General features: G+C 42.0%; 2 protein-coding genes across 4 annotated transcripts in view; both read right to left on the bottom strand.

The window, feature by feature from the left end:
• The window catches only part of LOC118327586 (sarcalumenin-like), an 18,444-nt gene extending 13,449 nt beyond the window's left edge, over positions 1–4,995 (bottom strand). The window contains exon 1 of the mRNA XM_035661002.1: positions 4,863–4,995. Within this exon, the coding sequence (XP_035516895.1) occupies positions 4,863–4,947 (85 nt within the window). The 5' untranslated portion in view covers positions 4,948–4,995. The remainder of the gene's footprint in view (positions 1–4,862) is intronic.
• Positions 4,996–5,404: 409 nt separating this feature from the next.
• LOC118327587 (transcription factor AP-4-like) lies at positions 5,405–13,567 on the bottom strand. Of its 3 annotated transcripts, none has more exons than XM_035661003.1 (7): positions 13,222–13,567; positions 10,728–10,893; positions 10,417–10,515; positions 9,395–9,565; positions 8,956–9,102; positions 8,585–8,755; positions 5,405–8,332 (listed from the first exon to the last, which is right to left on the bottom strand). In XM_035661003.1, exons 1-7 carry the CDS (start codon positions 13,308–13,310, stop codon positions 8,177–8,179), a joined length of 999 nt encoding a protein of 332 aa, XP_035516896.1. In that variant the 5' UTR covers positions 13,311–13,567; the 3' UTR covers positions 5,405–8,176. The 3 variants fall into 3 exon arrangements, with proteins under 3 accessions (XP_035516896.1, XP_035516897.1, XP_035516898.1); XM_035661004.1 differs by lacking the exon at positions 13,222–13,567 and adding an exon at positions 13,004–13,113; XM_035661005.1 differs by lacking the exon at positions 13,222–13,567 and adding an exon at positions 12,870–12,997.
• Positions 13,568–14,513: the final 946 nt, after the last annotated feature.

Below are 14,513 nucleotides of genomic sequence, written 5' to 3'. Positions count from 1 at the left end.
TGAAAATATAAGTATAAAGCCTTGAAGCTGAGTCCACCAAACCAAGATCAGCTGCTTCTAAATCAAGATACATTTATATTTTAGGATAGATTAATGCCTAATGCTGGTTTAGCTATCCTAAATGATGCTAGCAGGACTCCATGTTCTCTAATTTTCCTGTGCCATCCTCAATGACAGATTCTTTGACCTATTTTAAGGCCCTGAGTCACACATGAAACCATGTCGTTCTCATGATGATGCTTGTCACCTCTTGTATCTGGAAGCTTTGTTAGCTTAGCACCCTCCTGAGGGAAAAAGTGACCAGAGAACATCACATTTATATTCCCAGAGGATCCACACTATATGCAGACTGTGGAGATGAAGAGGTTTGTTCCGTAATGTTTTCTGTGACTGTGATCATAGTTTTGCTCTTGACTTTTACCAAAAGTGACAGCTCTCTAGTCTTATTTCAAGTAAAAGCAAAGACCAATTTAAGAATCTGGTCATGGCAGGTCACTGTTAAGTGCGAGTGCTTGGCCAGACCAATGGTAATGCATTCTAATTGGCTAAAGCAACTCTCCAGAACTTTGGGGTGCAAAGGTCTTCTGGTCTTTATCAAGCCAGATTTGTTATGTAAGTTTTATTTTGACAACTTCAGCAGATAAGTGAGAATATTAATCTCATACTCCCTCGCTGTCGCTGGCAGAGGTCGAGGTATGAGCCTGTCCGGCCTCTGAAATTCACGAGGACAGAGTTCGGTAATGCTGTTGTGATCGAGCCATGAGGGAGGTTTGAACGTTGTCCAAGGCATAGTGCTACAGCATCGTCTGCGTTGTAACATGAACAGTAGCAGCAGCCAAAATCCTGAAGTGTGCTGGTGAAGATGGGTTGCCAAAGTTAAGTGGTATAACCCAACAAGGTCAGTCCTTAATGACCATTTACTAGTTTGTTTATGTTTTATTGAATAAAGCAAATTGTTTTCTGACTTTGATTCATTGATTGCCTGGTTTACGTAGGGAGCTCAATGCTAGGTACATATATCTCTACAGTAAGTGTTAAAATATGTTATGTATGACATTAAAATGTACAACAACTAATTAAAAATAACATTACCACAAGGCCTCTACATCCAGTTGTTCTACAGGCTTTTCTCTACACTGCATGCCTCAAAATAGTTCTGTAGATAAAGTGGAGAGATCATTTTCTGCTGTGGTAGTAGCCAGTGATGGCTAAATTAAATTTAAGTTAACACAGTTAGGAAGATGAGAAAGATGTGACCTTGGGAGAAGAAAATATGAGAGAAAGAATAGAAGTGAAAATAAAATTGTGGGACATTTTTTTTGCTAAGATTACTGAATTAGTTGGGAAAGCCAAATAAGCAGTAGGTTTTCTGTTTTTAATCAGGATTGCAACATGGCTTTAGGGATGGTATGTGGGTCTGTTGATTGGTTGGTCCACACTGAAAAATCTCAACAACCACTGGATTGATTGCTATGACACTTTATACAGATGTTCAAAATAGGATGAGGATGAATCCTGATAACTTTGACTTTACTCTAGCGCCACCTTGAGGTTAACATTTATGGTTTGAGTGAAATATCATAATCATCATAATTACATTGGAAGGATTGGCACGAAATTTGGTTCAGACATTCATGTTTCTGTCAGGGTGAACTGTAAAAACTTTGGTAATCTCTTAACTTTTCTAGTGCCATCATCGGGTCATTGCTTTGTCCAATGCTTTGGTTTATGATCCAATAGCTGCAAAATTAATTATCAGCCCCAAGCAGTTCTATTTGTGTTAGGTGCTAATCTAAGATGGTGAACTTGGTAAACATTAAATCTGCTAAACATCAGCATTTTAGCATTGTCACTGTTAGCATTGTCACTGTTAGCATATTAGCATGCTGACATTGCCATCACAGACCCACTAGTGTGACTGTAAATTGTGTCTTGTTAGTTTACATGTAAATATTCCCATGGTCCTGTATACTAGTCAAACTGTGGTCCTGTCACACATGGACACCAGATGGGATGGTTGCTATCTGTCTGGGTACTCTGATGGTACAGTTATATACCCCTGGATGCACATTCAGTGTAACTGAGAGCAGAAACAAGGTTGATGAGAGCCGTGAGAGTGAAACTGTTAGTGAAGTTCCAGCCTGTAAAACCGATGAGCTAAAAAACACTAAAGTGCATTGTAGAGCTGTGAGGAAACAGTTGGGTGATAATTCTAATTATATAATTACTTTCACATTATAATAATTATACCGTGTAACGTATTGATAATAATAAAATATTGATTAGTGTAGCTCTAAAATGTGATTTTTGATAGTATTTGCTTACATTCATTTGCAATGCCATTGTTATAACTGAATTTGCCTCGAGCATACATATGGTGTGTAATTATTTATTGGTTCTAAACATTGACTGAGCATCAAATTATTGTCAGTGTGTCCATCCCAAAAACAGCACACTGTGTATAAAGACTTATGAGTGTAGTGTGCTGATCTTTAGTATGCTTCTACCACCATTAAGTTGAGTGTAATGTGCCTCTCTGGTGGTTCCTGCTGTCCCTGCAGTGAAGCCTGGGCACAGCACAGTGTTTTGGGGATAGAGTGGGACAGGTGCCTGCGCTGGATGGTACATCTTTGAGACAGAAATAGTCCCACAATGAGTCAGAGGGTGAAAAGAAGGAGGAATAATTCCACTCCTATTTTCAGGAAGTGTAGCACTCTTGTCCTTGCTGTGATTGTCATGAGGCTGGTTTGCAACTCTGCCGCACTATTGCTCACATTCCCTGCAACAGTGTTGGGCTGTGTGTGACTCAGTATCTCTATAAAGACCAGGAACAATAAATGCGTCAGCACTAGTACCGATGACATGCACCCTGCCTACCGTGTAATCCGAGCATAATAGGCGCAATGAATGATCGGTTATTCTTCTTTTTATGCATCAGTGCCTAAAACAAACGTGCACAGGAACACAAACATGCAGCCAGCACTGATTTTGCATTTCTGGCTCATTAAAAAACAATACAATATATAAATACAAAAGCACAAAAATGTATTTGATTTGTTTCTTTTCCCTGAATCAATTCAATATAATGAAACAAAAATGATGATACTCAAAGGTGATATTTTCTTATTCCCCTAATGCTCACAGACACTCTTTCTCTCTTGCTAATAAACCTGTAACACCTTTTTAGCTCATAATTGTGTATGCTATCTTTGTCAAATCTCAAACTTCCTGAGACACACTCACACAAATCTAAATAGGATGTATGGAGGGGGAATGTTGCCACTTGAGCTCCGTCACTACTTCAATTTTCTTTCCCACTTACCTCAACTTTTTATTTTTTTAAAAGGTATTTTTTGGGGCTTTTATTGCCTTTATCTTACCACAACTTTTAATAGCACTTGATTATCTTTGACTAACAGTCCAACTCTTTGGCTACTGAACTCTAGTCCTACATGCCCTCTGCTGTGCTCTATCATGCCTGTTTTAGCTGGGACATCCCCATGACATGGACCCTGCTGACTGAAATGACAGATTAGCAGCTCAGCAGACAGAGCGGAGTGGGAGTGATGAAGCTTTGCTGAGACATTTAATGCAGCACTGACTTTAGTCGTCCACATGGAGTGTATTTGTACTTGTGTATAACTTTATGATGATCTCGTTACAAGTCATTTCAAGTCATTGTATGCGTACATGATGTAGATGTGTGTGCATTCCAGAGAGTCTTAAAGAGATGCGTATCACTGCGTGGCACTGGTGACCACAGTATCTGGTGACTTTGTCTGACTGACGCCTGACACCTGACTACGGCAATTTGCAGAGTCCAAAATGAACCAGTGCAAGGACAGACAAGGGTATTCTCTGCCTCAGCTTTAACAAAGCATGAAGTCACTTAACAGTCTGTAAAACCTGTAAAAACAAGCAGAGCAACAACTGGGATGCATAAACCTTTATAGTTTAATTATGTATCACTAATGTCAAAGCTGTAATATCCGACCTGTCATTTAAAAAACCTATTCATTCATTTGAGGTGGTTTTAAAAGTACGCCTGCAAAACATCAAATGCAAAAACCCTAATTTTAGCACTGAGTGTTAGAGTTACACACATGCGTGCAACTGCTGTGAAAAAGACAGTCAAACCGAAAGAGATCCAGAGGGAAAACATATAATTACAGCCAGCTTTTGCTTTGGCTGCAGCAGCGAGTGTGACTCTTCGTAGTGAGTCCAAGTCACTCTGTTACTGCTGTCACTGTGTTTCTCTCCGGGACAGAGAGAGTAAGCAGCACACAGCAAAGTTTCCAGCAGCTGGTGTCACACCTCAGACTTTTTCTGTTGTACAGCCACAAAGGCTCCACACTGCACCACAACAACATACGACACAATTTTCGTGCCCAGTCAGCTGAGTTTAAGTATGCTGTTGAGTGTGTAGACGTGTGTCAAAACTTGGAACCTATTTCAACCCAGATCTTGCTACGTTAGGCCATACAATACAGAAAAGAGGCAATGGAGGCTCTGTGTAACACTGAAAGACAACCTCAAACTGGCAGGAAGCAAAATGATCAGTTCATTGGTAATAAATGCAACTAATTTAGTTGCATATTTATAGTCATTAAATCAAATAACTCATAAAAAGACACGGATTTTTTAACCTTCCCTTCATTAATGACGTTAAAATCATCGTCCGCAGTCAACTCTTAGCAAGACATACAAAGCTCTCAAGTGTTCAAAGACACAGACCAAATACATAATGTAGCTTTCTGGCAGCAGTGGATCAGCATTTTCATTTCACAAGCTCTCCTGCTTAAATAACTCAATCCAATAGCACTAAAACGGTTTCACCCAAATCCCATTGCCCTCCACCATACCTGCAGCAGACAGAGACAGCAGAGACAGCAAGCAGCACACAGACAGCAGAGACTTCATTTTGGCTGCCAGGGGCCTTCCCCTCATCTCTCCCAGCTATATATACTGCTCTGGCTGAAGGTTAGAGGGCATGCCAGTGGAGGTGGCACCCAGCAACTGCAGCCAAATCAGCCATTGTGTGTCAGAGCAGCTGCCTGTACCAATCAGGAATGTTGAGAGCAGAAAGAAGCAGTAAGAAACCATAACGTAGTAGTCCTGTAATCTTGTCACTAATTATGTGCAAGTTGTTGATATCAAGAGATGTTAATGATAACATTTTAATTATCAATACCATTCAGTAGTGCTCAGAAGATAAAGAGGTAATTCTTTTGTAAAACATGAAGCCTGTGTGCCACCGTTTTTATCTGAAATCTGAACAACGGGCTGCAAATCCAACGTCCCCTCACTGCTGCTGCTGCCAAATGAGGAGTCGTTCAATGTCACCATCTGGTGGACAAAGGGGTTCATATTATGCATCACTGAATTAAACTAGGAGGCAGAGGGGTGTAATAAAAAAAGTACAAATTTTATTTTTTTTTCATCTTTACAAAGGCCTGTTTACCCAAGTTTTTATAAACAAAATATAACAGCTTCTCATCGACCTGGACTGATGGGAAAAAAAAAAAAAAAAAAATATCACAAAAATATAAAAAATGCGTGTCACCAAAAATGGAAAACAGGACAAGAAAGACAGATGAAAAGACAGAAGAGCAGAACATAATAAACTGCTGTTGTGTCACAGCAAAAGAGTTTACAAAAAATAAATGGCTAAAAAAAAATATATCTTCCTCATCATTGATTCAGGCAGTACAGAACAGCAAGTGCTTCATATCAAATATCTCAAATTCCACCAAAAAGACAGCAGTGCTGCAACACAATGTACAGAAACGTTTGGGGAAAAGTGTTTAGCTGGCCAAAAACACACATTAGCCTAAATTCAGTTCTTACCATTGGTCAGCAAAACACCAAACCCCCAAAGTTTCACAAACAAAATGAGAATTTCCCCCAGTTTGGCATGAAAAATACTTGTCTAACCAGATACAAAGTTGATGTCAGTGAGTGAATAGTGTCCACGCATCTCACACAAGACAGTTTCACACTGAACACATCAGTCGTGTGTTAATGGAAAAGAAAGGGAAACCCGCAATTAAAGGAAACAAAATGTCAAAACAAAAGCCCGCTTTAGAGAGAGAGAGAGAGAGAGAAAACAGCTATTAGTAACATGCATTCAATTGGCAACAGAACATATAAAAGATCAAAAGACAGATACAAATCCAAATAAAAAGGAATGTTTACAGCATCAAGTCAGCATATCAAATCGAGTATGACAGGAGGGAGGCTCGAAGCAGGGATTTCCAGTCAAATTCCCGAGAGAATATATAAGCAATGAAACATGAGGTGGACAGACTTGGTGCATTTTAGAGAGAGATGGAGATTTTGGGGAGCGATCTGCAATTCAGTTCAGTGCTTTTCATTAGAGTTCTGGACTTTTTGTGGCATCTGATGCACCGAAAATGTACATCGATCTGCAAGTACGTGCTTAGTATCACAATAAAGCTGCTGTTTCCCAGCTAGAGCTTTTCTTTCCTCACACTTATGCTTTTTGTGTTGGAGTTCAGTAAGATGTGGCCTGCCTGTGTTTTATAGGTTTTCTATATGTATATATGTTGTCATTTGTAATCAGACACAACTCCTCCCTGCTCCTCTACTCTCTAAGCACTTTCAGATGGGGAAATGACACATATCATTTTAGCAAAAATATTCAGACACGTGTAATAAACGTGATCAAGTGTGAAGTTACACAAAGGGTTTTGGGCCTGAGCGCACTGCTGGTCAGCAGAGCCCCAGGTTGACAAAGAGCACCTTGCAAGTAGAGACTACATTCTTTGTTTCAAACATATACTGTAGGTGTAATGTACACACCTATCAACGGTGCATAGATAACTGCCCCTCATGTATAAATGACACCAACAAATGTACTGAAGATGGAATTGCATAAATACCAACTCTAGTGCATAGTCACTGAAATCAACAATCCAAGACCAGAAGATAGACTGGAAGTCTGAAGGAAAACCGGAAGCCTTCATGTACACGGAGCCTGTGAATCATGGAAATCTGTTTCAGATTTACACATCAGCCAAAAAGGACTACATTTGATCCAGACAAATTGTGTTAGATTGAAACTGAAAATGTGTGTTCCAGCAACCAATCAACATGTGCTTCTATTTTTAAAAACCTGGTTTTTTTTAGGTTAACGGTGCACAACCACTGCCACCAGTAGATATATGTAAGGGCCCAATTTAAAATTTTAATCAGACATTTTGTAAAATTCATCTCCAGGCCTCCGGTTCCCTGTTATAACCTGACAAACATCCAATTTTAAGTTGTTAATCTCAATATAACAAAATCTTTTACCTTCAACATTCAGTAACCCTGACAGAAAAAAAAAAGTGAAAACAAACATGAGAAACATTAAAACCAAAAGACGATCAATGTAAATTGTTCAACAGCTTATTTTTAAGGGCTTATTTAGATATCAAAAACACAACCTTTTTTTCAAGTAAATCAGACATGATTTCATTCAACATCTATCCTCAAATTAGCTTTGCAATTAAGTTTAAATTTTTTCCCAAACTTGTTAAATTTTGGAAATGCCTTCTGTTGTAGTTTAAGTTGGGTTTTGTGGCACTAGAATATCACCTGGACAACCAGGAAACAAAAAGAAAAAAAACCAAACAAATTAAGACAGGGGAAGAAATAACTGCAACTCCATCCCTCTTTTGAGAATCAGGAGCTGCTTGCTTATTGTGTTGTTACATTCAACTCTCCATTGTACTGACTCCATCAATTTGTAGCACAAATAACACTGTCAGCGTGCCAGAGACGACGGGTAACTGTGATACTGCGACTGTTACGTAGCACACATAAACACACAAGAAGGACGGACTGACGCTGATAGCTTTTTACACGAGGAGGCCCTCAAGTTTTCAAGTAGCCACAGACCGGCTCTGACATTGGGGGGGAGGGGTAGAAATCCCACAGGGCCTCCTCTGCACGCTGACCATCCTATGTTTTCAATCTTCAGAGATTTTACAGTACGAGACTGAGACAGAGCTTAACCACTGGATTTAAGAGTTTGGATAATGCCAAAGACAGATTTCTTTTTTCTTTTTCTTTTTTTTTTTTTTTAAAAGTAGTCAAGCGCCTGGAGGGAATCTTACAGTGAGTAGGTATTTTAAGTGTTTGTGTGTTTTGTGTGTGAGTTCATGGGGTTGGATCAGTTCATTGAGCAGTCCTCCCCCTCTGTGTCGGTGTCTGTGTCCGAGCAGGCGGTGTCCATGGCGACGTGGGCAGGACTGACGATGACCGCTCGCCTCTGCTCCTCTTCGGCACTCGCTCTCCTCTCCTGAGTGCGTTCGATGTGTTGGATGGCCTGAAAGCAGAGGGTGGAAAACACTGAAGGCTGCAGCAAATATTCAGTTCGCTCCGAGACAACTGTTCTCACTATGAAATGAGGACCAGTGTTTATTTTGGCGGCTGTATTAGTCGACAAAAAGTCGTTAAGTTTTAAGTCTAAATGTTTTCTCTCTTTAAACTAATTCAATTTGGCTAATTAGGTATCGGAAATTGGAATAAAGACGACAGTAAAAAAGGATCTTCAGTACAAAGTTAAACTAACTCTTACCTGCACAATAGTGTCCAGGTTCTGTCTGGACGTGGACACAGTGCTGGTGTGGGCTGACGGGCTCATGGTCACCACGGTGACGTGATGATGGGGTTGCTGGGTTAGTGTTGGGGCTGGGACGATGACCGTGGGGTGGTGGGTAGGGGCTGGGGGAGTGGGAGGAGCCAGCACCTGCAGGACAGACAAAACATGAACAAAATGAAAATGTGTTCATTAAACCTGAGTGTGTGTTCACATAGGACTGTGATTTAAATCGCCAGAGTACTTCAGACGCCATTTCAACAAACTGCAGAGTCTTAAGGTTTTGGAAATTACAACACAGTTGCCTACTACCTTTTCAGTGAGAGTGTGTGTGTGTGTGTGTTTCTGACCTGCGGACTGTGTGTTTGCCTGTCAGCGGCGTGGATCTGCTGCAGCCGTAACAGCGTCTGGCTCTGGAGGATTGCCTGCTCCTCTTCCACCTGCTGGGTGATCACCTTGAGGCGCTCGGGGTGCAGCTGGGTGTCCAGAGATCGCACCTGCACACAGACACAGAGTACATGTGTAAGAGCAGAGCGAAACATATCCAAGATAACCTAATAACTGTGTAAATATACAATTATTACAAGAATAATTCCTAGAGAAATAATAACAAAAAGTATGACGTATTAAAACTCATGAAACCAAACTTTGGAAACTTTGGAAACCCAAAAAATGATGCAACTCCCCTTCTGTTTACGTTCCTCTTTCACTACCTGTTAAAGTTTCTGTTTGTCTTNNAGGGAAATGGACACACGTCATGAAGAACCTCTGCTCCCCCTGTTGTCTCACCTGCTCCTCCATCTGCATACGAGCTGAGCGCTCCTTGTCCAGTTGCTGCCGCAGCTCTAACATTTCCCTCCTCAGCTCCTCCACCTTCTCCTCCTCCAGGGTGTCTGGAGACCCAATCCCTTCATCCTTCTCCTCTGCTCGCCTCCTCTTGGGTGATGAGCCGCTAAACTCCTGGAGTGACATGGAGGCCATGAACGGTTAAATGTCAAACAGACAACATATATATTTACATATTTAAACGTTGTATGTGGGTGGGGGTGCTAGAAAACCCAACCAGTTGGTTTGCACACAACTGGAGGAGTTTCCGCTCTATTTAACAGCAGCACATTCTGCTTGTGCTGAGTCAAACAAATGGCTGGTGTGGCAAGAAAAATAAAACGCCAGGTGAACCAACAGCATGGAAAACAAACGAGACTGGTAAACACACATTTTTCACATGGCTTGGAACGGCCGCATAGACTGAGAAAGTACTGTACAAGCTGTGCAAATAGGAAATTAAAGTTTGGCTGTAATGATGCTTCCATAGGTCGTATTAGATAAACTGTCCTATTTGATATATGTGCTTCTGATAGACCTTAAGAACTCAACCAGCATCTAACACACTCCCCGGTGGATCACCAGCTGACAGAGATATAACATCACACCTCCCACAGGCACCATATTTAAACCTTAGCCTACGTAACACACCACACACCGGCGTGGCCTAGTGAAGCACAACCTGTAGAAGAGCGACAATGCCGAGGCAAACTGTGAACAATACGTACATCACTGTTTGACAGTAATCCATTTGAATGAATACATTTACCAGACAATTATGGTTCTAAGGGCAACATGAAGTTAAGTGTGATGAAGTTTCAAATCTCTACAGGTCATTTTTATGCTCTACTTAAACGAGGGAAACCCTATGGCGGCCTGATCGATACGACACCGTACAGTTTGGTATTGTGGACTTATAGGGAGTAGTAAACCAGAGCTGTATTAAATAAGACACAATGATGGTGAAAAATGGCCCATGCTGTTACCTGGATGAAGCGTTTGAGCTGGTTGTTCTGTGCCAGGAGCTGTGTCTTTTCCTGCTCCAAGGCAAAGATGTAGTCCGCCGTCTGCTGCAAGATGGCCGCCTGGCAGGGACGAAGCAAAGCGGAGTATGAGACGAGTGCATCGACCAATCACATTACATTCTCCCAAAAACTGCTGCTGAAGCAGAAAGGAAACTCCACATCAAGAACAAGGTGTCAAACGTTTTCAGCTTTCTGCTGTACAACTCAACAGTTGAGCCAAATGATTTAAAGTTTTGCCATAAGCTGTCGTGATCTACGCGCGTTTTCTGCACCTTGCTGAGTTTCTCTCCGTCTGTGTGGGGCAGGAGTGTTTTGAGGGACTGGAAGCCTGCGTTGATGCTCTGCATGCGCCGGCGCTCGTTGCTGTTGGCGATCTCACGGCGGATTCGTCTCTCCTGGTCCTGGGCCGTCTCCGGACTGAGGGGGATGTTGGCCAGGCTGAGGGAGAAAGATCAAAAAGGGAGACACGGTTATTATTCTGTCTATGAAGACTCCAATCAGAAGGCAGAAGCTCCCCTCTGAAGCACATGTTGATCCTTTTTCTTTGTCGGGTTTTAGGTGAAAGGATGTAAGTTTCTTTAAACAAATTAGGCTGTTTACATCAAAGGCAATGCAGATAATATAAACTGTGACATAAGATTAAAATAGAAAGAATTTAAATTGGCACAATCCGTTAACAACAAGCACCTCTAAACCAACTGGGCTATTCTTGGCCACATAAACACACAAACAATGTCCTCTCTGACTGACTCGTTAAACCTTTAACCTGGACCTTTACTAGGCTGCAGCCCCGACCTTTCTACATTCCTCAGCCAAGCTGCACGGAGGCCTTTGAGTTTGGCTGAACTCAGTGCCCCCCCCTCTCACTCTCTCTCACACACACACACACACACACACACACACCCCCCACCAGGCTGGACGTCATGGTGGCAAAACCTCCTCCGTCATATTTACTCAGGGGGAGAAATACGTGAACCATTAAGCCCGAAGATGACCACGGTGCCAAGAAGACAACAAACCCGAAGAACCAGATCTGGGATGTTTACTAAAAGGAGGAGGGTCAGACAGAGGACACGGCTCACATGGCTCCAAAGTGTCCTTTTTTTTCTTCTTTCATTTTTACACAAATGAGTGTGTGGGTGTGCCGCCATACTTTAATGTTCCGAGCTAAATTTGATTTCTGCCTGTATGTTTACGAGCCAGTGACGTCAGCTTAACGAAAGAGCTAGAAACATACCACAGAAACACTTTCATTACCTCACTGTGTATGCACACTCCCTATGGGACCTTCAATTAAACGGTTTCATTTTGTGCCTCAGTTTTTATCTTTTACTTTGAAAGCTTTAGGAGCAGCACTCGCAAATATATCTCATCCTACTGGTTAAACCCCTTTTAATGGATGAACAGGCAGTCTGACGCAGGCACACGCAACATTTAGGGCTTCATTTGATCATTTCAATTACACCGTTGTTGTAAACATGCTCACTTGATGTGAGATGCTCATGAGGACTAATGAAGGTTTCAGTCCACACTGCTGTCTAACGTTCAACCCATGTGTGACAAGTGTGGTGAAACAACTACAAAATAAAAGATTATTAGTTTTGTAAATGTCAAAAGATTGACTTAAGTCCATCATCATCACCACCAAGCAAGAAAAACCTGTTTGTATGAGCTCTGGTAACCATACTACACATTTCACTATGTACGTAAAGGATTAGTATGTACTGCTGACACAAATATATCGGGTACTCGACCAGAAACAGCGCAGATTAAACACCACATCGCACACCGCACACAGGAGAAACGTGTCGAGCTTTAAAGTTCAGACTGAAATCAGCTGTTGTCAGCTGTCGTTGCCAGGAGCTGCCGACCTCCAACATGGCCGCCGGAGGGCGCGTCGGGCCGTCTGGACGGTAGCAGCAGTGAAATGTGACTCCGCCAGCAGCAGCAGGAGGAGGAAGAGGAGGAGGAGGAGGAGCAGCAGCAGGCCCCCTGGCATCATGGAGAACAATGCTTTCTACCGTTAGCACCAAGCTAGCACCTAGCTACTCGTTGGTCTCCCACTAACGGTGGAGATCTGTCCGACGTTACACTCGTGATAAGACGACATGTTTCAGTTCACCAAGCTGTTACACACCAGTAACACAAGTCAACACACACACACACACAATGTACGGCTAGAGAGCGAGGGCGCTGTGATAGCCAGCTAGTTAGCCACGCTAAGCTAACTCTAGCACACGACGCAACCATGTCTGCAGTATTTAACTACTGTATCAGAGCCGAGCCTGCCTCAGCTCCAGCCTTTAACACACACAACTACATGCTGAGAGCCGTGAGTGTTGAGGGACAGCGAGTCTTTATAAACATTATGATTTCTCGTACAGCAGCGAGGCGGCGGGGAACACGGTAACTACCACGTGGTTGATGTCCAAGTGGACGCAAATGTATCGATTTCATGTCGCTGATTTACATATTTCTGAGCTGAACGGCTGCAAACACACGTTACGGGTTGTTGCGTGCAACCCGGTCAGCAAATGTAACGACACACATTGAACTATCGTCTCATTTCCTCGTCGCCAACAGCAGCAGCAGGCAGCTAATGTCCACCAGCGTGCTCCTGCTGCCAAGACATCGCAGCGAGGCTAACAGCTAGCATGCTAAGTGAAGTCAGACTGCAATAACACACATGCACACACTACAGCCACACGAGGGAAGGTTTTTGCGCGAGCAGTTTTGTATCCACAAAAGAAATAAGGAGCCACACACCTGCAGAGACCTCCAATAACATCCTTCTCCGTCTTCTTGAACTGCTGTAAGGACGGTATCTTCTCTGTCGGCATCATGAAATATTCCATGCTTTCAAAGCCACCTTCTGTAGTCCGTGTTTTCTGTGTTTTTTCTTTTCTTTCTTCCTCCTCTGCTGTCCTTGGTAAAATACACGTTTCTAAGCACAGAGCTCTCGCTGTACACCTTAATGGCGCATATCTAAAATACCGCTTCAAAATCAGGTAATCTGAAGAATAGAGTTAGAGAAATAAAAGTAAGTTCAGGCTGTGTTGCTTCCCACAGCTGATGGGGTTCCCTCCAATGTGTGTGTGTGTGGCTTCTTGCCTCCGCCTACTACGTGTCTGTGTGTGTGTGTCTGCTGCCTCCGCCTACTACGTGTGTGTGTGTGTGTGCAGCTGATCTGTGTGAGGCGGGAAACAGCTGGTTGGAATCAGAGCCCTTTTTCCGGAGAGCAGAACAAACAGACCTGCAAGAGAGTCAGTGTGTGACTGCAATGCTGCAAATCAAGTCCTCAAGTGTAAGCAGCAGTCAACAGAAAGCCTGTGTATTAACCATCAGCCAGCATTAACAAACAGATGTGTTTGTTAATGCTGTACTGAAATTAGAGGGGCCAAAAGGCAAAGCCTGCATTATTACCTAATCTTGATTTGAGGCCCCATCATTAGGGGCCTACAGCCCATGTTTGCCCCACCAGCCCCCCCTACATTCTGGTCCATTTATTTAACAGATTACCACTGGAAATGACCCTCGTCTGTTAACCTTGTGCCATTTTAATTTTGAGTTCAAGTTAATTTATAATTTAAACTGTGAAATATGATTAAAAATAATAAAAAATATATATATATAATATAAAAGTGACAAGACAAACGCATAAAACAACCTTTTCTATTGGATAATGTAATGTAATTTAATTTCATACTAGGCACCACCACTAGTTGAATTATTCACACAACTGTATCATACACAGCAGTGCTGTAATATTTAGTCAATTAATGATTTAAATTTAATTGATTGTTAAATAATTATCAATACATAATCCATTAAAAGTATTTATAATCCAAAACTATCAATACTTTTCTGAATAAAGCACATGTAAAGTCATTGGTTTCCTGTAATTTTACATTTTATATCCGTATGAATTAAATCTCTTTGAAAAATCTGAGTGTTGGTCAAAACTAGCGATATTAAAGGACCAGTGTGTAGGATTTAGTGGCATCTAGAGGTGAAGTTGCAGATTGCAACCATTTGAATACAGCTCAGCCTTCCAAACA

Source organism: Morone saxatilis, unplaced genomic scaffold, assembly GCF_004916995.1.
Source record: "Morone saxatilis isolate NCDOM2014 unplaced genomic scaffold, NCSU_SB_2.0 Contig17, whole genome shotgun sequence".
In the NCBI taxonomy this organism is placed as follows: Eukaryota; Metazoa; Chordata; class Actinopteri; family Moronidae; genus Morone; species Morone saxatilis.
The sequence above is the reverse complement of the archived record's forward strand: the minus strand, read 5'-3'. Positions and strand labels throughout refer to the sequence as shown.

Bases quoted from the DNA above. Each gene is read 5' to 3' on its own strand.
- LOC118327587 (XM_035661003.1), bottom strand. From the start codon at position 13,310: ATGGAATATTTCATGATGCCGACAGAGAAGATACCGTCCTTACAGCAG. The intron at 9,566-10,416 runs GTAACAGCATGG...ATGTCACTCCAG, and splicing joins AGCTCAAACGCTTCATCCAG to GAGTTTAGCGGCTCATCACC. The intron at 8,756-8,955 runs GTCAGAAACACA...TCTGTCCTGCAG, and splicing joins GGCAAACACACAGTCCGCAG to GTGCTGGCTCCTCCCACTCC.